General features: G+C 40.7%; 1 protein-coding gene and 1 long non-coding RNA gene across 10 annotated transcripts in view; one reads left to right on the top strand and one right to left on the bottom strand.

Moving 5' to 3' along the window:
• The window catches only part of PTPN2 (protein tyrosine phosphatase non-receptor type 2), a 100,539-nt gene that overhangs the window by 34,624 nt on the left and 38,704 nt on the right, over positions 1-27,211 (top strand). For 5 of the 9 annotated variants that reach the window (XM_077975394.1, XM_028838209.2, XM_028838208.2 and 2 more), the window contains 3 exons: positions 14,718-14,818; positions 21,228-21,326; positions 26,767-26,901. In XM_077975394.1, the coding sequence (XP_077831520.1) occupies positions 14,718-14,818; positions 21,228-21,326; positions 26,767-26,901 (335 nt within the window). Of the gene's footprint in view, positions 1-10,806; positions 10,895-11,006; positions 11,201-14,717; positions 14,819-21,227; positions 21,327-26,766; positions 26,902-27,211 lie in introns of those variants that run through there. The other 4 variants (XM_077975395.1, XM_028838210.2, XM_077975393.1 and 1 more) reach the window with 3 other exon arrangements.
• On the bottom strand, positions 599-2,844 carry LOC144336555 (uncharacterized). The gene is made up of 2 exons (XR_013408441.1): positions 2,771-2,844; positions 599-1,995 (listed from the first exon to the last, which is right to left on the bottom strand). It is a non-coding gene; the product is annotated as an uncharacterized LOC144336555 (long non-coding RNA).

Raw genomic sequence — 27,211 nt, 5'->3', positions numbered from 1 at the left:
AAAAATTTTTTTAATTAGCTGGGGCGTGGTGATGCATGGCTGTAGTCCCAGCTATTCGGAAGGCTGGTGCAGGAGGATCACTCGAGATCGTTAGTTTGAAGCTGCAGTGAATTGCAATGGCACCACTGCATTCCAGCTTGGGTGACAGAGCAAGACTGTCTCTAAAAATTTTTTAAATGCGTTTCTATACATAGTACTTGACAGTTGTTGATTTGGTTCAGAAAACATTTGTTGAAAACCAGCTACATGTCTGATACTGTGCTATGTATTGAGCATGCAATGCTGAATATATGTGGTCTGCCCTTGAATAATTTACGGTATACTTGAGGAGATTAACACATAAGCATGTTACAGATATTTTAAGATATGACAGTGCATCGATGGAGCTGAGAAGAGGCTCTGCCCAAGGAGGCAGGGATGGCTTTTAAGAAAAAGAATGGCAGCCCCAGCTGGGTAAATAAAGGGGAATGGAAAAAGAATTTTTTAAAAATTCAGAGTCCCAGATCTTTCTTTTCTAGATGTGGATTCAGCCGGTCTGGAAATGTTTATTTTTAAACAATCTTACATGATTCTTTTACACTCACCATGGCACCATTCCTCAGACTGACATATGGAAACTACATTTGGAGTTCTGAATATGAGAAACATAAAGAAAAAAGGACATTTTAAAATAGAATTAGGCTGGGTAGCAGCACATGCTTGTAGTCCCAGCGCTTTGGGAGGCCGAGGAGGGAGGATTGCTTGAGCCCAGGAATTTGAGGCTACAGTGAGCTATGATTGTGCCACTGCCCTCCAGCCTGAGCAGTGTGAGACCCTGTCTCAAAAAATGAAGAAAACTGAAAGGATTTGAAGAGGTCCACAGTCTTCATTTAATTGCTACAACCTAGAGATGCCTTAGTTGTCTCAGTTAACTGTGAGACAGTGTAGAAGAGATGGACAAGAACTTGGTTGTTTGAAAAGAGAGTAGCTTGTGATGGTTACTTTGGGAAATGTCTTTATGCTGTTAGAGACTACCGCCAAATTTTTGAAACCTTCCTATTTGCAGTACAGGTAGAAATCCCAGTTTACTATTTGGTCTAAAAGGGAGTGCCAGCAATTGAGTCAACTGTCATGTCTTTTCACTGGCCATGAAAGTGTGTGTGTGTGTGTGTGTGTGTGTGTGTGTGTGTGTGTGTGTGTTAAAAACCCATAACATAAATTTCTTGTGGGTGTGTATTAACAATATTGTTAACTGTATGAACATTGTTGTACAATAGGTTTCTGGAACTTTTCCATCTTGTATAACTGAAACTAAATCCATTGAACAACTCCGTATTTTCCTCTTGCCCCAGTCCCTGGCAGCCAGCATTCTGCTTTCTGTTTCTATGAGTTTGATTACTTTAGACACTGAATATATGTGTAATCATGCAGTATTTGTCTTTCTGTGACTGGTTTGTTTCATTTGACATACTGTCCTCAAGGTTCATCCTTGTGAAACAGTGAGACTTTAAAGGAAATTAACAGACTCATGATTCTGGTGGTGTCAGGTTACATAGTCCATGGTTTCTTGCTGCTACAAATCAAAAAGATTCTCAAATAAACATATTTTTTAAATGAGTTACTGGAGGGGGAAGAAGGAAGGGAAAACTTCTATGCTTCCTGCCTGCTCCCCCTATGATCTTAGCAAGTGGCATAGCTACTTTGAATGCAGATGTCAGTATCAGCTCTGAGATTTGCATGCAGCTAGTAAAGTAGCCTCAAGATGTATTAAGCAAAAATGAATAGAGTTGTGGAGAGAAATTGACAAATCCATGTTCATGGGCTTCTTAATGAGACAAGATATTTGTAAATAAATAGATTTATGTAATATTGTTAACGTTAATATAAGAAGAAAAATACATAGAACCCTATATCCATCAATTGGAAAATGCACATTTTTCTAGGAGTTACATGGACTGTTTGTAAAAAATAGACCATTGACTAGGCTATTAAGTACATCTTAAAATTTAAGAATTCCTGGCCGGGCGCCATGGCTCATGCCTGTAATCCCAGCACTTTGGGAGGCTGAGGCGGATGGATCACCTGAGGTCGAGAGTTTGAGACCAGCCTGACCAACATGGAGAAACCCCATCCCTACTAAAAATACAAAAATTAGCCGGGCGTAGTGGTGCATGCCTGTAATCCCAGCTACTCGGGAGGCTGAATAAGGAGAATTGCTTGAACCCGGGAGGCGGAGATTGCGGTGATCCGAGATCACGCCACTGCACTCCAGCCTGGGCAACAAGAATGAAACTCGGTCTCCAAAAAAAAAAAAAGAATTCCTATCTTATAGCTCATAATTTTTTATCTTAATGCAATTCAAATATAGGTTATTAATAAAAAGATAAACATTTTCATAAATTTGGAAATTTTAACATTTCTAAATCATGAGTCAAGACAAAATTATAATAGAAACTTAAAAATACTTAAAAATAAACAATATATAAAATACTGCTTATCAAACTTGTATAAAGCAGCTAAAACAGTACTGCAAAGAAAATATATTGTCTTAAATATTTATATTATATTGTATTTATTGTTAATTTTTAGATGGAGTCTTGCTCTGTCACCTAGGCTGGAGCGCAGTGGTGTGATCTCGGCTCACTGCTCTGCCTCTCAAGGTGCCTGCCACCGTGCCCAGCTAGTTTTTGTAGTTTCAGTAGAGACGAGGTTTCACCATCTTGGCCAGGCTGGTCTTGAACTCCTGAACTCGTGATCCACCCACCTCAGCCTCCCAGAGTGCTGGGATTACAGGCGTGAGCCACCGCACCCAGCCTCATTTTTGTATTTTTTTTTTTTATAGAGTCTCCCTCTCGCCCAGACTGGAGTGCAATGGCACGATTTCGGCTCACTGCAACCTCCACCTCCCGGGTTCAAGCAGTTCTCCTGCCTCAGCCCCTCGAGTAGCTGGGACTACGGGTGCCTGCCACCAGGCCTGGCTAATTTTTGTATTTTTTAGCAGAGACAGGGTTTCGCTATGTTGGCCAGGCTGGTCTCAATCTCCTGACCTTAAGTGATCTGCCTGCCTTGGCCTCCCAAAGTGCTAAGATTACAAAAGATATTCTAATGTTAGCTACCCTTACATTCCTGCAATAAACTTAATGTGAACATGATGTATTATCTTTTTAATACATTGCTATATTCAGTTTGCTAAACTTTTGTTAGAATTTCTACATCTATATTCACTTGCATTCATTTGCATTATGATGAAATATGCCTGTGAAATCACGTGGTCCAGTGTTTTCTTTGTGGGTTTTGTTTATTAACGTCTTTAACTGTAAGTGGACTCTTCAGATTCTGCCTCTGCTTGAGTCAGTTTGGTAAGTTATATTTTTCTAGGAATCTCTTCGATTTTTTCTCATAATCATATTTATTGCCATAAAATGGTTGGCAGTATTCAATTCACGCTTCAATTCCTTGTATACCTGTATTTATGTGCCCACTCTTTCTCCTTATATTGTTTATATGCAACTTCTTTCTTTCTTGTTTGATTGTTCATGCTCAATCTTGACAGAATTGGTCAGTCTTAACTGAGGTCAACATGGTGAAACCCCGTCTCTACTGAAAATACAAAATCAGCTGGGCATGGTGGCTGGCACCTGTAATCACAGCTACTCGGGAGGCTGAGGCAGGAGAATCGTTTGAACCTGGAAGGTCGAGGTGGCAGTGAGCCGAGATTGCTCCATTCCACCCCAGCCTGGGCAACAAGAGCAAAAAAAAAAAACTTCATCTCCAAAAAAAATTTTAAAACTTCAATTTTAATCAAAGCCAAATCAAAGCTATTTATGATGTTAATAATTTATTCCTGTGAGCCATTGATGCACTGGAGTGGTTCCAAGGAAGAAGAACTAGAACTCTTAGAGAAGAAGCTAGCATTGATTAGACAGGGAAAGAGAAAACCTAAACAGAACAGCGCGATAGCTGACTTCAGATACCTGAACTTTTATATGGAAAAAGGAGTTCTTTATCCTGTGTTAAGCCCAAAATATAGAACTAGGGTTCATGAGCAAATAATAGCATTGGTGATTATCAGGTTAGCATTAGCTCTTAAAAGCTGTTTTAAACCTACGAATGAACCCTCTGAACTGGTATACTTGTTATTGGAGGTATTCATGCAGAGGGTGGATCTTCTCACTGTCAGATCTTCTAGAGAATATTTGTGAATGAATTATAGAGGGTTGTATTAGATTACTTTGATCTGTTTCTTGTGTGCTTCATTTCTTGCCCCTATTCATCTCTTTCTCACCTTCTTCCTGCATTCACCTTTTTGTCCTATTATGTTGTTAATTCCTTAACAGGTGCAGCTTTTTTTTTGACTGATAACAAAAATTTTATACATAGTTTTGTTATAGGGTAGTAAAGGGGGTATTAAAGATATCATTAAGCTTCTCCTTCTCTCTCCCTGAATAATTAAAAGCACCTGGGGTTGGGCCCACATGTGGAAGGCATGTAAGTAAAGGTGGTAATGTCCTTGAAGATGAAGCCTGTGATGTTGGGTTGGCATTAGTGAATCCAGGTACTAATGAATGCATGGTTTCAGTGAGTATAGATACACAGATAGGTACGAACATAGGTGTATATACATGTATGTCTTATCCCTGTCCACTGAGAAATTTTGAGAGCAGTGATAGCTGATTAGCATTGGGTATGCTTAGCTTTTGATATCCAAATTTTATTCTCCACTAGGAGGAAAACAGAGCTTTGGAGAAATGACTGGTTTCAGGTCACGGACAGGGGAAGTGTAAGAATAGCCTGGAATGTCTTGTAGTGACAGAACGTAAAGACATGCTCAAAAAATGGCGACGATGTGTCAGAAGGATGTAGAAGCCAACCTGAGTCCACTGGCCAAATCTGGGATAATCTAAGCATGAAAATAAATAAGATTACAACCTATTGAATAAAATAGGAATTAATGAGCCTATACTGATGTAAAGAAACAAATGAATACATAAATGAGGGATAGGGAAAGTTCTACCTTTGTATAGGTTGCCAACTAATAAATATTGAAATGGATGCTAAACTTAAGTGGGTGAAAATTTGGTGAAGGACAAGATATTCACATAATCTTGAAGTATCCCTTTATAAAATACTTATTAAATATAAAAAGAGGAATAGTAACTCTACACTGGAGAAGTCTGGCCAACACCAGCCTTAAATATGTGATCATGACCAGTAATGAGACCTATCACGTCAGAATCCTGAACCACCCGATAAGATGCAGTGAGCACATAGCATCCCTCTGAGATGAACATGCCAGACAGATACAAACTGAACTCTTCTGTAGGGAGAGAGATATCTGACAACTCAAATGGAGGAACACTGTAAAACAACTTAGAGTTTTCAAAAGGTTAAAAAATACCAGGAAAGAGCAGATTGTATCCTTTTGTTTAAAGGACATTATTGGGACACTTGGTGGAACTTGAATGGTGTCTGGATTAGTAAAGTATTACTGTTAATTTTATAATTTTGATGACTGTACTGTAAGTAGGATTATGTCATTGTAGAAGATTAAAAAAGGGAATAATCAGTTATGTTTGCAACTTGCTGTCATGACCTGGGAAGAAAATTCTTTGTACTTTACTTGGAATTTTTCTGTAAGTTTTAAAATCATTCAAAAATACAAATTAAAAATATATATAAACTTGGGGTACTGAATCCTAGCCAATACATGAAGTCAAGAAAAGGAAATAAAAGGCATACACGTTGGAAGGGAAGAGATAAAAATGACCTTATTTGCAGATGACATGTAGAAGATCCTAAAGAATCTATCCAGCAATGTCCTGGAATTAGTGAGTGAGTTAAACCAGGTTGTGGGATACAAGGTCAGCATACAGAAGCCAACTGTATTCCTGTATATTAGCAACAAACTCATGGAAACCAAGACTAAAAACACATTGTTGTTTACAATTGCTCTAAGAAAATGGAATATGTTGGAATATATCTAACAAAATATGTATAGGACCTGTATGTTGGAAAGCACCAAACACACTGATAAAAGGAATCAAAAGATGACCTAAATAAATGGAAAAGGCCTACCATGTTCATGGATTGGAAGACTTAGCATAGTGAGTCAGTCCTCCCCAGATTGTTCTGTAGATCTGTAGTGACTCATGGTGTCAAATTGTTCCTAAAGATACAACACAGTTTCTGTCAGAATTTCAGGAAGATTTTTTTGTAGATAAAAAGCTTATTCTTTTATGTGGAAAGGCAAAGGAACTAAAATAAAATGGCTAAAATGATCTTGAAAAATAAAAACTAGAAGCAGCAGTCTACCTAATTTTAAAACTTAATGCATAGCTACAGTAATCAAAACAGTGTGGTAGTGGCAGAGGGATGAATACGTAAGTCAGTGGAACAGAATCTAGAAATGGACTTGAAAAGTATGGTGAACTGATGTTTTGACAGAGGTGCAAAGCAATTTAAAATGAAATCTCACACCTTACACAAAAGTTAACTGAAGATGGATCATAGATGGATCATAATGTAAAAGCTTTCATAAGAAAATGGGAGAAAATTCAGGATGTGAGGCTGGATGAAGAGTTCTTAGCTATGACACCTAGAGCGCAATTCATGTAAAATATCAGTAATTTATACTAAATCAAAATAAAAAACCTTTGCTCCTCAAAGCACCCTGTTAAGAGGACGAAAGATGAGTACCGACTGGGAGAAAATGTAAACCACATATCTGACAACTTAGATCTAGACTATATATAGAACTCTCAAAATGTAACAGTAAAAAGAAACAAAAACCCCAGTTAGGAAATGGGCAAAAGATATGACACAGATGGCAGATAAGCCTATGAACATATAAAAAACCTCATTAGCCATTAGGAAAATGCAAATTCAAATCATGGTGGTGGGATGTCACTAGACATCTGCTAAAACAGCTAAAATAAAGAGATCACAAAACCCTAAAAATGCAGAGAAGCTGGATCTCATATATGGCTAGTGGGAACGTAAACTGGTCCAGCCACTCTGGAAAGTAATTTGGCCGTTTCTTAAAAAGCTGAACGTATGCTTCGCCTGTATGACCCAGCGCTTGCACTCCTGGGCGTTTATCCCAGAGAAACGCAGTCGTCTGTCCGCACGGAAGTGTGTGCGTGAATATTCACAGCAGCTCTATTTGTAGTAGCCCCAGATTCGAAACAACCCACGTGTCCTTCAGTGGGTAAGTGGTTAACTATTGTGCATTCATAACACAGAATACTACTCAGCAATAAAAAGGAAGAAACTTGACGTAACAACGTAGATAGCTCTCAGAGGACTTACGCTGGGTGAAAACAATTCAGTTCCCCGTGATGACATAGCACATGATTCCATTTATGTAACATTCTTGAAATGATGAGACTTCTCGAGAGGGAGAGCAGATCGGTGCTTAGGGGTGGAATGGGGAAGAGTGTGCCTGCCAAGGAGCACACAGAACCCTTGTGCTGATGGAATAGGTATGTCTTGTGGTGGTCATGTGAATTTGTTTGTGGTAAAATGGCATGGAACTGTACACACACAAATGAGTGCCTGTAGAACTGGAGAAATCAGAATAAGGTCTGTTGATTGTAGCGGTGTATTTTCACGCTTCTGAATTTAGGAGTGGGGCTCTGTGGTGAGCCCGACGGTGTCCCTGGCTGCAAAGAGCTTAACTCTGGCAAGAAGGCTGCTGCTGGTCAGGCTTGGCTGCTCCTGCTGCCCTCCCCCAGCGGAGCTGATCAGAATCTTGCCCTAAGAGGCCCCTCTTAAAAGCCACAGCACCTTGGGTGGGCTGGCCTGCCCTAGAGCACTTAACGCTGGGCTGAGGGAGCTGCAGAAGTGTGCAGGGGGAGTGCTGGAGTCCAGGACAGTCAGCTGTACGTGGGATTGGGGCGAGGGGGTGGTTGTTTCTAGATTAAAATGCAGATACACGATCAAGTAGAATTTTGAAATTCCTGTAAATTTTTAAGGTAAAATAGTAATTACCAAGGAATTTTGTTCTTTAATACCCTCTTAGGGTATTAAGGAGGGTTTGTCAGTGAAAATAATCAAGAAGGACTGGTCCAATCGGACCACTGATTTTGACAGACAAGAGAACAGACCCCAGAGTGCCCCTTATCAGAGGACTGTCAGCGACTGGGATGCTGATAATGTTTCTCAAGTAGTAGTCACCCTTTTCTGGGAAATCGTGGCTCTGTCTGAAATCATGTAGGCTGGTAGAGCCAAAGCAGAGATCAGAATCCACATCTTTAGATCCCTCGAACTCCCCTCACCCGTGTTTTTCATCTGCACCGCAAAATTCCAGATACCTGTACTAAAAAGTCCTGAAGATTTCTGCGCTGAATTAGTTTACGCTTAAGAAAGTCAGTGAACGTCAATTCATTTCCTGCTTATGCTTCAGAATGGGTTGATAGTGATTTGTCATTCTAACAAAATTCTAGCAGCTGTGGGAATTTGAATATGTGAAAATCTTCAGGAATTCATCATATAAACAGTGCAAATACTTGCTGACTTAAATTGTTATGACACTCTACCAGGTAGGCACTGAGAAAATGGAAGTAGCAGCCCCTTTTTCCCTGATAGTCAAATGTAGGAGGTGAGAGAAATGAATCAGTACAGGATTTCTCAACTCTCCGAACCTCACTGCAGACTGCTCCTCTCCCCTTTGTCCCCGTGGCTCAAGCCACATTCTTCATGTCCCTCTGACATGTTAGGTATGTACCACCTTAAGGCATTGGCCGTTCTCTGTGCTTGGAACACTGTTAACTAAAATATCCGTGAGACTGACCCCTTCCACATCTGTGCTTACATGTGACCCACCTCGGTGGTCAGTCACAAGGCCGATCCTGACCACCGTGTTTAGAATTGCAGTCTGCCCCTCTCCCCAGTGCTGTGAATCCCGTTACTCTACCTTTTTTGGTAGCATTTATTACTCATGTACTTTATGCTTAATGCTATATCACCGATTATAGATATTTGGTCCACATTGTTTGCATGGTGTCTCATGGGCCTTTGGATGTGATGAAAGTAAAATCCTTTCCCCTAAGTCCCTCTACCCTCAATTTGTTTAGGTTCTATCTCTCCTAGAAGCAGAGAGTCTGAGTTTCAAAGAAAATGGTGCAATACTGCTGGGCGCTGTGGCTCACTCCTGTAATCCCAACACTTTGGGAAGCCGAGGCAGGTAGATCACCTGAGGTCAGGAGTTCAAGACCAGCCTGACCAACATGGAGAAACCCCGTCTCTGCTAAAAATACAAAATTAGCCAGGCGTGGTGGCACAGAATTGTAATCCCAGCTACTCGGGAGGCTGAGGCAGGAGAATCACTGGAACCTGGGAGGCGGAAGTTGCAGTGAGCCGAGATCGCGCCACCGCACTCCAGCCTGGACAAGAGCAAAACTCCGTCTCAAAAAAAAAAAAAAAAAGAAAAAATGGTGAGATACTTACTGATTATTTTAAAGTGAAGATTAGTATGTCTTATTTTATACAAGCTACCAAAGAGGAAAAATGTCCGTTTTCCAAGCTAATGAATTTTACCTATTTTGTAAAGACACTTCTCAGGTGTTCTTTTCATCGCAGACTCTTGGGGACAGATTAAAGAGGACTTTTTCACTTAGGAGATTTGTGGAATCAGAATTTAGTGACATTGTCTTGGCAACTTTAGGATCTTGAAATCATGATGGATTGAAAGACACTGACAATTTCAAGGACAGTAAACTATTGTTTGGAAAAGGTTGAACTTACAAATGTTTCCTAAACAACGTATACTTTATTAGCAAGGTTGTGATGGTGCTTCCTTGGAAATACTCTTTCCATTCCCACTGCCACTACCTGATTCAGGCCTCATCACCTCTTGATTAAGCTTTCAGTGTATTGGTGTATGAAGTTGCCGTCCTCCTTGTTCAGTCCATCTTATATGCTGCTGAGAGTTATTTTCGTGAAAATCAAATGTGTTTACACCTGTCCTTTAAAGAACTTCATTGGCTCACGCCTGTAATCCCAGCACTATGGGAGGCCGAGGCGGGCGGATCACGAGGTCAGGAGTTCAAGACCAGCCTGGCTAACATGGTGAAACCCCATCTCTACTAAAAATACAAAAAGTAGCCGGGCGAGGTGGCAGGCGCCTGTAGTCCCAGCTACTCAGGAGCCTGGGGCAGGAGAATCGCTTGAACCCAGGAGGCGGAGGTTTCAGTGAGCCGAGACCACGCCACTGCACTCCAGCCTGGCAACAGAGCGAGACTCCGTCTCAAAAAAAAAAATAATAATAACTTCATTGGGGCCCTGTCCAGAGCCTGTGCCTGTAGCACAGCCCACATGCCCTTCAGGGTCTGCCCTTAATGTGTTTGGGGACCCCTCTTTCTAGCTAGCTCATCAGCCTTTCTGAATTTGCCAGTCCTGCACACTACACCGTTCCCTGTCATTCCTCTTTATGATGTGTCCTCTGCTGGAATTTCCGCTTCCTGCTGATCTCACTAGGCCTATTCAGGTAGCAGCTGCTCAAGCTGCTTCCCATGGTATTTTATGCAATAAAGTATCAGTACTCAGAGTCACCGCTTGATAGAATTTCTTTTTTCCTTTTTAAAAGCTTCAAACAAATAATGTCTTACCTTTAGATCCCTATAGGTTAAAATATATTTGTTGACTAAAAATTGTGTGTGATTACTGAAAGTGTTCAATGCGGGGAACACACCAGTTCATCATGGAGGCGTTTCATCAGAGTCTAGTTAGAGGAGATATGTCATGGACTGCGTCGTCACAGAAGTGGGGTTTATGTGAGAGAGGAGTTGGAAATCACACCTGAGTGGAGAGCAGCATGAAAGGGGATGTCAGCAAGAATTTAGGATGTATAGAAAGGATGGTAAAGACACCAGCTGGATGGATCAGGGAGACAGGGATTGCAGAATGCAGGAAATGTGTAATCTCTTAACTTGCACAAACCTAGGTTTCATTTTTGTGTTCTAGTGTGTTACACTGGCGATGACTTTACTTCCCTGAGTGACCGAGATGGGTGTGGTCCATATTCACGTGCACTTCGTAGGGCTGTGAGGACTGAGAGAGGTGACCCAATGACTAGTGTCACACAAACGTGACATGTCGTAGGCACCAAATGATTCTAGACAGTGGTTCTGGTTGGTTTTGTGGTCAATTAGAAACCTTTCATCAAGTGAAACTTTCTTTGCAGAGCAAACAATTGAAAAGTTAATATTCTACATGTACTAAGGTTTGTATTCTCCGTTAATATGGGGGAGTATATGGTAACCTGGTGTTCAGTGCTAGCTATGTTTTTGGCTCATTGCTCAGTTTATGAGAGAGAACGCATAATATTTGTTGTTCGACCATTTTACTTGCAGGATTGAAGAGAGTTGACATATCTAGAAAATGCTTTGAGTTCTTGGACATCACTATTTGAAAACGTACTGATTACCCTTAGTTGAGAATGGGAAAATCTAAAGGGGAAAAGTCACTGGTTCACGCTGTACTATTAGAATTGGTCATCTTCTTGCCTGACTTGTAAGTTAAGGACGCTTGATCTTTGCTGTGATGTAACTTGTTGAGGATGAATTGTAACCAGTTACAATGAATACAAATTCTCCTTTCTGTTTGACCTGGAAAACTTTCCAAAAGGAGATGTCTTTACAATAATGATATATTTGGTGAAACCTGTGGTTTTTTTTTTTTAAGAGCTTCTGGTGACAGTATTGAAAGAGGAAACTAATCTGTATTGTCAGCATAGCCACAGCTAGCACTAGTCATTTCTTGAGAGGTGGAGCTGTTTCTCAGAAAACACGCTGTTTAAGGGTAGGAGGTGAAGGGACTCCTTGTCAGAAATTGGCTTAATTTTTATCCAAGTTATAAACCACAGTTCTGTTTGGGTATTGCATTTCTTCATTCACTCAGTGACAAGAATTAAGGCAGATGATGCCTGTAGAAAAAAAAGTGTGTGTTCTTGATAGTTCTGCTACTGGTGCTAGTAGAGGTTGAGAAATAAGATTTCCTGTGAAGTGTGGTTTGGTTGTTTTTGTGGTATCTCATGCAAAAGAGTTTGAACTATGTTCATTTTTCTCCGTTTATTGGATCCTTTAAAAGATAGGAAAGGGTGAGATAACCAGACTTACAATGATGGTAGAGTACTGTGGGCTTTGGGACTCCTGTAGCCCAAAGGTTATGGGATGCTGCTGTCACAGTAATCTCATTTCAGAGGTTCCTGTAGAAGAGGAGAAAGGATGTACCTTTCTGTGTGTTCTCATTCAGAAGTCAAAAGTTTTTAATGATTTTTAATGGTTTTTAATGATTCGTTTACAGATTTGGAGCTAGCCGACTGATAGTATCTGGGCAGGGTAAAGAGACCTGTGACTCAGGTTGTCAGGGAACCTGTGTGTGCGCTCACAAACTCGGAACTATGTGTTATGATCCTTAACTGGAGAAGAGGCAGTGCCCTTCTTTGTTATCTTCACTAAAGAGTATGAATTATAAAGTCACAGTTTCTCATAAAAAGGCTTTCATAGTTTCACTTCCTGAAATGTGTATATTCACAATCTTTTGCAATAGTTATTTTAAGGTGATGTGTTTTAGTTAATTTTTGTCTCTACAGCCTCTTTTAAATCAAAAAGTTATATATGCTCTTAATTTTATATTAATCTTTTTAAATTTTTGTTTTTTGTAACTTTAATATATTTTTAATTTATTTTAAAGTTTTATTTCTCTTTTGCTTTAAGATTTTTCTTTTTAAATTGTTTTTCATTTTTCCTTCATATGTATTTTTCTTAATAGAACAGAAGAATTAAAATAATATCTAGTGATGTGTAGGTATTTGAGTTTTGTTTTTAATCAGCCTTGAGAAGAAAATGTAGGCTCAAATAACATTTGTAGTTGTAAATAGCTATAGAGTTTTCCCAAGGATTACCTTTCTTAGTATTATCTGATAACAAAATTAAAAAAAAAAATCCTGAGAAAATTCACTGTTCCTTTGCTTTTGTTGACTCTATAAATTAATGTGAAATAGGAAGCGAGGCTGCTGCCAGGGGCTGAGCCCTGTAGACCCAGTGCCCTGCAGGTAGTGCCCTCCTCCATACTGCCCCCCAGGACTGGATCTGGGCCTTTCTGGTTTGTGGTTACTGTGCTTATAGAGCATTGAGGTAACCCCTGGTGCATATTTTACAGATTGAAGGAAAGTAACAGTGGATTTTAGTTCAGAGTCCTGCGGGTGAGGTATCAAACACTCTGGCTAAAGGTCTTTCTCTAGGTTTACTTCCTCCATAGCTGGGCAAGGGTGTGGGGTGGTGCCATGTGGGGTAACCAGATTCCCAGCACCCTGTGAGGTAGACCTTCCTGGGTTTTATGGATTCCTACCGCATGTTAGCCAAATGGCTGTTTTCAGTTGTGCAATAGATATGAGTAGCCTTTGGTTTGTGTTCTTTCTGTGATTACAACATGAGGAAATACATTCCTCTGGTGTGATATTTTAGTGGAACTTTAATTTTAAAATCATGTAGCATTCTAAAACCAGGCATTATTTTTTTGATATGTTGTCTAGGAGATACGTGGTCTTTATTTTAATTAGGTTGCTGACCTTTTTACTGTTTTACATAATATAACAGTTAAAGGGTGATTAAACTGTTAAAAAAAAAAAAAGTGATTTTTTAAAAAGTGCTTGTTGACATCATCTTTCCGAGAACACTAGTGTATGTGATTTACTATAACAAGATCTTAGTTTTTCCTGTTGGCAAATGACATGTAATATTTACAGAGGTCTTGGGTTTAGTCCAGCAGAAACATCTCAGATAAATTGATGTGTGAAACTAAAGCCATTTTACATTTCCTTTCATATGGGGATAATATAAACAGTTTTTTCGTTTAAAAGTAAAGAGAGACCGGCTATTTAGTATGGATTTCTTTGAGGGGACAACTTGTAATAGTATGCATTCTCTAGAGTTAAACATCAAACACCATGTTTTTAGTTTTATAATTCAGTGATATGCATCCGGCAGTTGTGTGTTGAGGATTCTGAGTTAATTCATGGGCTTTTTCTCCTGGTGTCATGCTTGTCTTCCTTTTCCATCTAAATGTATAAGGTCACATTTTGTATTTCACATATTTAAATTAGCATAAATTCTCAATCTATGAGATTTTTACTTTTAAAAACTAGAAATATCTCTAAACTGTTAACAGAGTCTAAGTAGTGAAGTATCTTCAGTGGCCTTTTAAAAAATACAATTGGAATATTCCAACTGTCTGTAAATATTTTCAGCATTTAACCTAAACACAGTTCAGTGCTAAAATGTATTTATAGTGGAATTCTTATCTATTGAGCAACGAAGAGGGTGAAATATAGTAACCTCGGAAATGTAGTCTCATCTATTTGAGACCAGTTACCGTTTTGTAGGTAGATCAATCAATTCTTAGGTACCAAGAATCTGAATGATCCTTTTACTTTTAGGAAGGTAAGTACTTTATTCATTTAACTATGTTTACTTCTGTTCGATTTTTCAAGTCACAATGGCTAATGTGCTACAAACAGAAGCACTTCCCTTCCAGCACTGTAGTAACAAACAAGATTACATTTTATAGTTCTTAAACAAAAGTAGAGAATAGTTTAGGATTTGTCTCAACTCTCTTATGATGCTAATCCATTTTTCTTATTTCTTCTATCCTTTTGTAAATACCTAGAATATTAATATGAAGATAAGAAAACAGTAAGTTTGAAATGACAGTTGTGGTTTATCATTCTCTGTTTTCAGATGATCACAGCCGTGTTAAACTGCAGAATGCTGAGAATGATTATATTAATGCCAGTTTAGTTGACATAGAAGAGGCACAAAGGAGTTACATCTTAACACAGGCAAGTAGTACGATACCAAGCAAATGTCTGAAAATGATATGTTTGCGGTTGTTCTGCTTTAAATCATAGGGAAAAGTATATCTTGACTTCTTTTGGAAATGAAATGGTATTTCAGTTTTTTCTGACGATGTAATGAATTTTGGACGTTATAAAGTTTTGAAGCTTTGAGTATTTAAGATAAAAGGCAAGTTATTTTTAATATTACATGTTCTGTGAAGGAAAATTCTTATGAAATGGCTTAGGCCAGTTCTTTGGGCAGGTTGTTCCTTACATTGTGTCTGACACAGAGCTCTGCAAATGCTTCTTAGCATCTTCTGTTTCTCTTCCCATACCCTGTGGCAAAACCAGAGGCCCTAGACGCCTCTTCTGTAGCTCCCCCTGCCTCGCATATATCTTCAGAGAGTACGCCAAGCCCTGGATGGTGTATGGTCGTCTTTGAGGACCTGTGCAGGTGCTGAGACCAGGTGCTCCAGAGGCCCAGCTGCAAGGCCTTGTGCTCCCTTTGGCCTTCTGTCCAGTTGCCTCTGAGCACATCAGCCACACCTGTGTGCAAGCATGATTTTCCTTCCATTCTGAGATAATGGGAGAGATTTTTGTGTATCCACAGCTACTCTTTATTCATCAAGTAATAAAGACTTGATTAATGGTGCTGTCACTTCCCCCTAAAGATTTTTAAATATTCAAGAGATACACCATAATATTTGATATTTTTGAAAACGTAACTCGAATCAGAATGATTTACTTGAAAGACAAAAATATTTGATAAGTAAAAAGATAGGCAGATTAATGTAACTATGAGCTATTAGACTACATCAGTTCAAAGGAAACTAAAATGCATTATTTTACTTGAGGTAATACAGCTCCTGCAAGTCAAAAATAGAAAAACAGCCCATGGGAAAAACTGGCATAGGACATAAACTCCTAGTTCAAAGAACGAAACAAAGGTGGACACCTTGCACATGAGGAGATGCTCCCTTCATTCAGCAGCCAGGGAAGGGCCTTTCCCCTGTCAGCACAGGAGAGGTTTCCAAGTGTGTAGTACTCAGTCTTCAAATACTCTGACCGACCAAGAGAGTCTACTTAGAGAAATACAGTCAGACATAAAGACATACATGAGGCCGGGCGCGGTGGCTCACGCCTGTAATCCCAGCACTTTGGGAGGCCGAGATGGGCGGATCACGAGGTCAGGAGATCGAGACCATCCTGGCTAACACGGTGAAACCCCGTCTCTACTAAAAAATACAAAAAACTAGCCGGGCGCGGTGGCGGCGCCTGTAGTCCCAGCTACTCGGGAGGATGAGGCAGGAGAATGGCGTGAACCCGGGAGGCGGAGCTTGCAGTGAGCTGAGATCCGGCCACTGCACTCCAGCCTGGGCGGCAGAGTGAGACTCTGTCTCAAAAAAAAAAAAAAAAGACATACATGATAGGCCAGGCATGGTGGCTCACGCCTGTAATCCCAGCACTTTAGGAGGCTGAGGCACATGGATCACCTGAGATCAGGAGTTTGAGACCAGCCTAGCCAACATGGTGAAACCCCATCTTTACTAAAAATACAAAAATTAGCTGGGTGTGGTGGCGGCCACCTATAATCCCAGCTACCCGGGAGTCTGAGGCAGGAGAATCGCTTGAACCTGGGGGTTGGAGGTGGCAGTGAGGCAGGATAGCACCACTGCACTCCAGCCTGGGCGAAAGAGCAAAACTCTGTCCAAAAAAAAAAAAAGACATATGTGATCACGTTCATTGCAGTCTTATTTTAACGCATCAGACTCAAGCAATCTGTAAGGGACTGGCTAAAGAAGTTAATCATACATACACCATTAGTGGTTATTTTTGGAGCTGGGGAATAGAGACTTTAATTTTCCATTTTCTTCCTTTCTGTAATATTAGAAGTTTTTTAAAATGTGCATTCGTATTTTAAACTACTGTTTAGAGTTAAAAATTTTATTTTCTGTTTGAAATAACTACAGTTGACCCTTGAACTACACAGGGTTGAACTGTACTAGTCCACTTACAGGCAAATTTTTTTCAACCAAAAACGGGTTGGAAATACGGTATTCATGAGATGTGAAATCCATGCATACAGAGGGCTGACTCTGTGTATCTGCAGGTTCTGCAGGGCCGCCAGTGGGGTTTGGACCTGTGTGGATTTTGGTATACTGCAGTGGGTGGGGGCGGATTGGGTCCTAGAACCAGTCCCCTGTGTATCTCCAGGAACAACTAATAACATTACAAAATAGAGAAGAATTACCACCCTAGATCCCTTATCACAACACTCTCTCCCTCTGTACCCTTTTTCTCCTTTTCTTTTTTTTGTTTTTTGTTCTCTTCTGAGTTCTTAAAAACACAGGTCTTTCTCAAGATTCTAAATTAGCCTTTTTTTTTTTCCTTCCCTCCAGTCTGCACTACAGCCCTTTAAGACCATGGTTTTAACCTTTGTAACCTAAGATAGGGTAGACTACTGTCATGGTACCTGTGCTTGAATCTTGGTGCCAGCATTTCATTGGGTATTCACTGACCCAGCAAAGACTTACTGAGACCTACTGTGTGGCAGGCATTGTTTCAGTAAAACAGACTTGTTAGCACCCTACTGTTACAAATTTTACATTCTAGTGGGAAATAAAATGAATTAACAGTTAATCATTTTGTAATAGTGTTTTTACATGCTTTGTATAATTTAAACCTTAAGACAACCCTCTGTGGTAAATAATATTACCTTTACTTTATACACAAGGAATCTAAGGAGATCCAGAGATATTAAATAACTTTTTTTTTTTGAGATGGAGTCTCACTCTGTTGCCCAGCCTGGAGTGCAGTGATGTGATCTCAGCTCACCACAACCTCTGCCTCCCAGATTCAAGTGATTCTCGTGCTTCAGCCTCCCGAGTAGCTGGGATTACAGGTGCTCACCACCACTCCCAGCTACTTTCTGTATTTTTAGTAGGGACGGGGTTTCACCGTGTTGCTCAGGCTGGTCTCAAACTCCTGGCCTCAGATGATCCACCTGCCTTGGCCTCCCAAAGTGCTGGGATTACAGGTGTGAGCCACTGCGCCCAGCCTCCTAGTGATTGTTTTTGAACTTCTTGTCGCTGTGTGTGTCCTGAAGGAGCCCTGCACATTTAATGCGAGAACTCAGAAGCCTGTGTCTGGCTTTTTGTTCTCTCCTGAGTTCCTCTCTATATTTGTCAGGTCTCTGTTGGATATTTTTACTGGATTTCAAAATCTGCACGTTTTCTATCTTTTTTACCAAGGCAGCTGCCTTCCTATTTTTCTCATTGGGATTGAAACTGTCGTCATTGTCTGCCAAGTTCTTTCTGATCTTCTGTTGCCCCTCCCTTTTTTCAGAGCTCTCTTCAATTACACCTGTCCTATTGCAGCAGCTTTTTAAGGTCTCCCCTTGCCACCATCCTTGTCACTCTACTGGTGTAATTGCCGACTGCATCCCTCCACTTCCACTTCACTGATCTATTTGTCTTTCCCAAATATGCCCTAAACTTTCATGCACTTTGCCTTATGCTTAGAGGGCCTGGAATGGACCCTAACTGCCTCCCATTCTTCTGAATTCCCTCTCTGTATTAGGACCTTTTTTGAGGCTCTTCTGTAGTTTCCTTCTCAGCCTTTCCTGCTCCCTAAAACCTGGGTTTAATTTACTCATATTCTTGTGGTACTTAACTGTGTCCATTAGTCATACAAGTATTTCTCCTTGCCACCTGTGCAAGCTCTTCAAGAGCCAAGACTGCATCTCAGTCTAGCTCTTGGCCTTGCACCTAGCAGGTTGTTTAGAATGGAGGATACAGAAAACTAGAGATGCAAAATGCTTATTACCCCAGCTCTTCTGATTGTCCTTTGTAGATTATTGTTTCAGTCATCTTTTTCTTCTGAGTTTTATGAATTAGTATTTTTTTAAAAATCACCTCCTTGGTGTATTATGTCTGTTTTGCAGATGAACAAAATTGGTAGCATTGCTAGTAAATAGAAGAGCTGAGATGTAAATCTCTGTCCCTCTGATTTAAAAGCCTGTGGCTGGGTGTAGTGGCTCACACCTGTAATCCCAGCACTTTGGGAGGCTGAGGCAGGCGATCATCACCTGAGGTCAGGAGTTTGAGACCAGCCTGGCCAACATGGTAAAACCCCGTCTCTACTAAAACTACAAAAATTAGCCGGGCATGGTGGTGCACGCCTGTCATCCCAGCTACTCAGGAGGCTGAGGCAGGGAGAATTGCTTGCATCCAGGAGGCAGAGGTTGCAGTGAGCTGAGATGGTGCCATTGCACTCCATCCTGGGCAACAGAGCAAGACTCCCATCTCGAAAAAAGAAAAACCAGTGTTCTTTATACTATAGCAGCTATGTTCCTGTTTATTATTTAGTCTTTAGGATCACCAGTGGAATGGCATGGGATGTGATTGTGTGTATACACCAAGGAGTGACCTCACTGGCAAATTGCTACATCCATTTTTTTTTTTTTTTTTTTTGAGACGGAGTCTCGCTCTGTAGCCCAGGCTGGAGTGCAGTGGCCGGATCTCAGCTCACTGCAAGCTCCGCCTCCCGGGTTCATGCCATTCTCCTGCCTCAGCCTCCCGAGTAGCTGAGACTACAGGCGTCCGCCACATCGCCCGGCTAGTTTTTTGTATTTTTTTTTTAGTAGAGACGGGGTTTCACCGTGTTAGCCAGGATGGTCTCGATCTCCTGACCTCGTGATCCGCCCGTCTCGGCCTCCCAAAGTGCTGGGATTACAGGCTTGAGCCACTGCGCCCGGCCTTTTTTTTTTTAAATAAAGAAAAAGGCATTCATTTTACTGGGGATTTCCTCATTGCTGTTTTTACCTCTAGACTGTGTTTTGTTTTGGAAGTAGATCAAGTAATAGAAAAACAAGTTGAGTGAAGAAAACGCTATTCTCAAATATTAGGTTGTAGTTTGTCGGGATCCTCACTAGACTTCTAGCATTTTTACAACTTAACCTTGGTTTATTCATTTAAGTAATATTTATTGAGTATCTGCTACATACCAAGGAGTACACCGGGCCTAAAGATGCTTTTAGTCGGCCAGGCACCATGGCTCACACCTATAATCCCAGCACTTTGGGAGGCCGAGGCAGGTGGATCACTTGAGGTCAGGAGTTCGAGACCAAACTGGCCAACATAATGAAACCCTGTCTCTACTAAAAATACAAAATTTAGCCAGGTGTGGTGTTGGGCGCCTATAATCCCAGCTCCATGGGAGGCTTAGGCAGGAGAATCTCTTGAACCTGGGAGGCGGAGGTTACGGTGAGCTGAGATCGCGACACTTCTCTCTAGCCCGGTGACAAGAGACGCCATCTCAAAAAATAAAAAATGCTTTTAGTCTAGAACCACTTTGACCCCCTTGTTGCACGTGGGTCTGAAGCTCTGGGCAGCCCTAGCCCCCACTCCTGACTCTGCCCCTAACTCTTCCCACTCTGCTACATTCCATGTGAGTTGAACGCATGTTCAGAGTTATTTTAGGTGTAGCAAAGCTACATCTCATTTTAACCTTCTCGTTTAAAACTAGTTAAAATTTGTACATAGGCTTTTCATCTCTTATTAGTCCTTTCTTTTACCCTATGCTATCATTAAAATGTGAAAGCAATTGGAAATACATGAAATATTTTGCTTTTGTCCCCATGGCATTATTGTAACATGGACTGTTGTCCCTTTTTGACTCTGCCCAATACTCTTCCATTGAGGCCATACATACTGTGCATTTGTAGATTAACAGTTTCATTGTGGTTCAGGTACTTGAATGATTCCTACTTTTTCTAGAAATCTTTTTGTAGTTGACTTGAGTTGATTGGCTGGCCAGTGATAGTGGACTTTTTCTCGTGGATCTTCTATGATGTGTGGGAGGCAGGTCCTGTCATTTGACTGTGGAAGATGAAGAGGACAGAAATTTCCTTTGTCTACCTTCTTTGCAGCTGGAACATGATCTGTCAGACACTCCTACTTGTGATTTTGTCTCTGGTTTGCCTATAAATTGTTTATGAATACTACAGCCACCTTCATATGGCAGTGCCAGCAAAAGCAAGGGGATAGTAGTGACAGTATCAAGAGCAGCATCCCAGGTTGACTTTCTTTGTGGCAGGACCTTGCTTGTGCCTCAACCCTTGGTTCCTCCCCAGGCTTGGCTCTCTAGTCCTCAACTCTGAAAGCCACCTGATATGTTAATTCCTTTTTTGCCTAAGAAAATAAAAGTCAATTTTGATAATTTACAACCAAAAATCCTAAGTAGCACAGACCTGGTTTTGAAATCAGGTGGATTGGAAGTCTTGGTTTACTTCTTGTAAGCCCATCCACTGTCTGTCTTGTAACATCCCAGGAGCAGACTTGACGAGGCCTTCCTGGAGCCTTGCTCTTTCTGTCTGCTTCCCTCATCTGCTCTTTCTCCTTTCTCCTCACAGGGTCCACTTCCTAACACATGCTGCCATTTCTGGCTTATGGTTTGGCAGCAGAAGACCAAAGCCGTTGTCATGCTGAACCGCATTGTGGAGAAAGAGTCGGTGAGTAATATTTAATATTTACAGCTTAGTATACCGTATGTGATCATTAGCATATAAAGATTTTCATTTTGGGGCCAATATTCATTCCTTGGTTTTGGCCTTTAATTGCTAAAGGCTAGTGGTCAAAGTGTTTCTGTCCAGAAAAACTCATTTATCCTTTTCCTTTCTTATTTTAAGTATTTATATAACAATTGCAGACCTTTCATCTCCAAGATAGAAATATAATGGAATAAGTACTGACCAACAGTGATATATAGATCTTTGGGATCCCTAGGAATCCTTATTGACCTGTTGTCAGTAAGCCCTCTTCCAGCTTTAAGATCTTGTACTGTTCTACTTCAGATTTCTTACTTTATTCTACATTTCATAATTGCTGGTTTTTACTGATGATGAAAATTTCCTAATCCACTTCTAATCAGATGTGGCAATGACATGCCAGAATTTCCGGCAGTGTCAGCATAGTCGTTTACACTGATTTTTCCTGATCTTCAGTATCATTTAAAAATTAGGGATTAGGCCAGGCACAGTGACTCAAATCTGTAATCCCAGCACTTTGGGAGGCTGAGGCAGGCAGATCACTTGAGGGCAAGAGTTTGAGACCAGCCTGGCCAACATGGTGAAACCTCGTCTCTACCAAAAATACAAAAATTAGCCGGGTGTAGTCCCAGCTACTTGGGAGGCTGAGGCAGGACAACCGCTTCAACCTAGGAGGTGGAGGTTGCAGTGAGCCGAGATTGTGCCACTGCACCCCAGCCTGGATGGTCAAGTGAGACTCTTATCTCCAAACCACTGCACTTCAGCCTGGGCAGTAGAGTGAGACTCCATCTCAAAAAAAAAAAAAAAAAAATTAAGGATTATGACATTGTCAGTTTGAGCAGCATTGCAGACTAAATGATTTGCAAATTTCATTTTTCTCATTTTGGAGTATAATTACTGTATTAATAAGATAACACTGCCACCAGAATTTAGAAATCATGTTTATGGTGGTCGGACCTGGATGGTTAACCAGTGTCAGGTTTAATTATTTTGGGGAAGATTACTTCAGAGGTGGTGGGTAATGTGCTATTCATCAAGAGACCCATAATGTCTGATTATTGTTCTTTTTATTTTTATTAATAGCCATTATTGGTCAGTGCTCAGCTTCTTAATTCATTATGGGTTACAGATGGTGATAATCCAGTTCTGTCATTACTTCTTTTAAAAGCAGTTTTCCAAAAAAAGTGGATTCCCTGTTGAGGTCATCTGTCCTCAACAGATGACCAATTAGGAGTTTTTCTGGTGGAGAGTGGCAGGAGAGGATGAATTATTATTATGGGTTTAGACATACTGGGTTCATTTTACTCCTTTGCAGTTATTTTCCTTATTTTTGATCAAATTATCCTGTCATTGGCTAGCAGTAATCTCTTTAGGTTGGGTCCTGAGTCCTTTTTGTTTTTGAGATGGAGTCTCGCTCTGTTGCCCAAGCAGGAGTACAGTGGCATGATTTCGGCTCACTTCAACCTCCGCTTCCTGGGGTCAAGCGATTCTCCCGCCTGAGCCTCCCGAGTAACTGGGGTTACAAGCACCCACCACTATGTGGCTAATTTTTGTAGAGACTGTTTTACCATATTGGCCAGGCTGGTCTCAAGCCCCTGACCTCAAGTGATCTGCCCATCTCAGCCTCCCAAAGTGGTGGGATTACAAGCATGAGTCACCTCACCCAGCCCTGAGTCCTTTTTAACAAACCTTTTTAATAGTTTCCTTGGCTGGGTGCAGTGGCTCACACCTGTAATCCCAGCACTTTGGGCAGTTAGGTGGATTGCTTGAGCCCAGGAATTTGAGACCAGCCTGGGCAAATGGTGAAACTCTGTCCCTGCAAAAAATACAAAAATTAACTGGGCATGGTGGCGCGTGCCTGTAGTCCCAGCTACCTGGGGGACTGAAGCAGGAGGATCGCTTGAGGCCAGGAAGACGGCTGCGGTTAGCTGTGATCCTGCCACTGCACTCCAGCCTGGGTGACAGAGAGAGACCCTGTCTCAAAAAAAAATTTTTTTTTTCTTGGTATCTGTAATGACTGCATATTGCAGGCTCATCTCGAACGCTTGCTGCCCAGACCTGGAGCCAGCCATTTCTCTGCGGAGCTTTGGTTTCTTTTAATGGGCGGTAGTATTTCAAGATCACAGCAAAAATAAGGATATGTGTTGCTACTGGACTGGTCATTGTTTTTAGGGCTTTTCAGTGGACAAAAGCTAAGGAACAATATGTATATGTTAAGATAACCTACTTTAAGAGTTCATAATATTTCCAATTTAAATTTGGGGCTATAAGGGCTGCTTAGCCCCTTCTATCTTATATCTGCTATTTCCTTTTTCATACCAATAATCCTGGTTCTCAAAGAGATGAGAGATACAAGCTATCTTGTAATGATCATTTCCTTCTTCCCATATCACATACAAAACATAGCCATAATCATCATATCATCTACTACCAGAATAATTACTGAAAATGGTTTATAATTTTTAATATTTTTTTTCTCTTCCTGATGTTTCTGAGTTGTAGTTTACAAATGTAAGTCTCTCCCTTATATCCCTTGTAGACTCTTAGTTCTATAAGCAAGCATTAGTTAATATTCATCAACAGTCTGTCTTGATGTCTCCCCAGTCACTCTGACTACAGCTCATTCTCTAGTGGATCCTAAGGAGGGACTTGTGAGCATTATAGTCTCCGATTTTTTTACATGTCACTGATGGTTCATCTGCTGTCTTAATATCTGAAAGTCAGTTTGGCGGGATATAAAATCCTTGACTCACGTGCTATTCTTTGAACAGCTTAAACATTTTTCCGTTTCCTTCTGGTCTTCCACCAAAGTCTAATGGACATCTTATTTCCTTTATAAGTCTCTTGTTCTTTTTATCTACACTACCCAATAAATTCCTTTTTTCTTTTTCCTCAGGTATTATTCGTTTTACCAAAAATACGTCTTAGTGATTGGCCATTCTTGGTCAGTTTTTACAGGTACACGATGTCTTATTGAGTGTTTGACTTCAAGTACTTTTTTCTTAGTTTTTAAATACTTTTTGTTAAAGAAATTAGAGTTACAGTCCTTAGTATTTGTTCTGCTCCCTTGCTTGCTTTAATGTTCCTCTTTGGGTCTTCCTATTATACATATGTTGGATTTTCTTTGCCTATCTTTTTTGTTCGTCACATTCTCTTATCCTGTTTATCTATTTCTGTTTTACTTAAAAAAGATTTGTTTTTTCTGGCCAGGTTTGAGGGCTCACAGCTATAATCCCAGCACTTTGGGAGGCTGAGGCAGGAGGGTCCCTTGAGCCCAGGAATTCAAAACCAGCCTCGACAACAAAGTGAGACCCTACCTCTACAAAAAATACAAAAAGTAGCCAGGTGCGGTGACATGCACCTGGAGTGCCAGCTGGGGTTGGGAGATCACTTGAGCCCAGAAGATTGAGGCTGAAGTGAGCCAGGTTCACCCCAGTGCACTCCAACCTGGGCTACAGAGCTCTTAAGACCCTGTCTCTTAAAAAAAAAAAAAATTGTTTTCCTCTTAAGGCATTATTATCTATTGTGTTTAGTTCTCTCTTCCTTCCGGTTTAATCCTCATTTCTGAAATGATGTGTTCTATTATTTGAACTTTTCTATCTTCTATCTTGTTTCTGAGTTGTTCTAATTTTTAGTCTTTTACTTCTTATATCATTTTTTGTTTGTCTTTTAATACCTTTTAAAGAATTAAACATAGTGTTTATTGGTTTGGGAGACGTTTTTATTGTTTGTAGTTGTTATTTGGAAAAGGAGAAATGGCCATTTTTTTAAAATATTTTTTTTCTGGTATTTTTGTCCTACCGAAATGACTATTTTGCCTTGCTTCAGTCTGCTGGCTTCATACTTTGGCATTTGGGAAGATATGTTTATTGTCACGGAGTTGAATTTCATATCAGTAGTTCTGCCAAACTCTAGGTAAAAGGGGCTTATCTTCTCATTCTCTCCCCCAGTTTAATTTTAGTAAGCAAATATACAATGTTATTTCTAAATGTCATTTTTTTGTTTGTTTGTTTTGAGACTGGGTCTCACTTTTGTCATCCAAGCTGGAGGGCAGTGGCACAGCCTCAGTGCAGCCTTGACTGCCCATGCTCAGGTCATGGTCCCACTTCATACTCCCGAGCAGCTGGGACTATAGGGGTGCGCCACCGCACCCAGCTCATTTTTTGTATTTTTTGTAGAGACAGGAATTCGCCATGTTGTCCAGGCTGAATTTCACGCTGTTGCCCAGGCCAAACTCCTGGGCTCAAGTGATCCACCCACCTCAGCTTCCCAAAGTGCTAGGATTACAGGCGTGAGTCACATGTACCTGGCCTTAGATGGAATATTGAGTAGTAGATTCATAGGCATTTGTGGAAAATACTTGTAAAATAAAGCCTCTTCAGCAACCTATTTTTTTTTTTGAGACAGAGTCTTGCTGTGTTGCCCAGGCTGGAGTGCAGCGGTGCAATCTCTGCTCACTGCAAGCTCCGCCTCCCGGGTTCACGCCATTCTCCTGTCTCAGCCTCCCTAGTAGCTGGGACTACAGGCGCCCACCACCACACTTGGCTAATTTTTTGCATTTTTAGTAGAGACGGAGTTTCACCGTGTTAGCCAGGATGGTCTCAATCTCATGACCTCATGATCTGCCTGCCTCAGCCTCCCAAAGTGCTGGGATTACAGGCATGAGCCACCATGCCCGGCCAGCAACATTTATTTTGAAGATAAAATTATTGCAAGGGTTTGATAATTTTAGAAACATAAAGTGAATGTCCTGACGTTAAAATATAGGTAATCATGCTTTAAAAATGATAATTTTTATTTTATGAATATGATATCTGTGGCTTTTTTAGTTTATACGTTACAGAAACACTTTAAAAATGCCTTATAAGACCGGACGTGGTGGCTCATGCCTGTAATCCTAGCGCTTTGGGAGGCTGAGGTGGGTGGCTCACTTGAGGTCAGTAGTTCAAGACCAGCCTGGCCAACATGGCAAAACCCTGTCTCTACTAAAAATACAAAAATTAGCTGGGTGTAGTGGCAGGTGCCTGTAATCCCAGCTGCTTAGGAGGTGAGTCTCACAACTAGCTGGGATTACAGGCGCCCGCCACAGTGCCCAGCTAATTTTTGTATTTTTAGTAGAGATGGGGTTTTACCGTGTTAGCCAGGTTGGTCTTGAACTCCTGACCTCAGGTGATCCTCCCGCCTCAGCCTGCCAAAGTGTTGGGATTACAGGCGCAAGCCACACCCGGCTGTAAAATTTCAATCTTACTAAAATACATTAAGTGCAGAATATAGTAGTGGCTTCTTAGTTTTGGGTACTTGAAAAAATATAACATGTATATGTGTGGTTTGTTTTCATTTTTTAACTTTATGGTTTCATGATGTCTATAAACTAAAAAAAACATATACATATTTCTAAATTTAGGTTAAATGTGCACAGTACTGGCCAACAGATGACCAAGAGATGCTGTTTAAAGAAACAGGATTCAGTGTGAAGCTCTTGTCAGAAGATGTGAAGTCGTATTATACAGTACATCTACTACAATTAGAAAATATCAATGTAAGACCTTTCTTGCCCAAAAGTCTGGACTTTATGTGGTGGTTTAAAGAATTATTCTCTATTATTAGATTTGAAGTTTGATAAGCACGTGCATTTGGATAATGCCTGTAGTATCTAGTCATCATCACTTTGTGTGCCCGCACGTAGTAGCTTTCTGAGGACTCTAAAGAAACAGTAGAAACTACGAATTTCAAAGTTCAGGTTGTTATTTGGGGATTGAAAATTGATTAGTAGAAATACATGGGGATTAATAGAGAGGGCTTTAGAGTCAGGCAAACCTGGATTCAGATCCAGCTCTGCTACTTAGTAG

The sequence above is a fragment of the Macaca mulatta genome, chromosome 18 (assembly GCF_049350105.2).
Source record: "Macaca mulatta isolate MMU2019108-1 chromosome 18, T2T-MMU8v2.0, whole genome shotgun sequence".
Lineage (NCBI taxonomy): Eukaryota > Metazoa > Chordata > Mammalia > Primates > Cercopithecidae > Macaca > Macaca mulatta.
The sequence above is the reverse complement of the archived record's forward strand: the minus strand, read 5'-3'. Positions and strand labels throughout refer to the sequence as shown.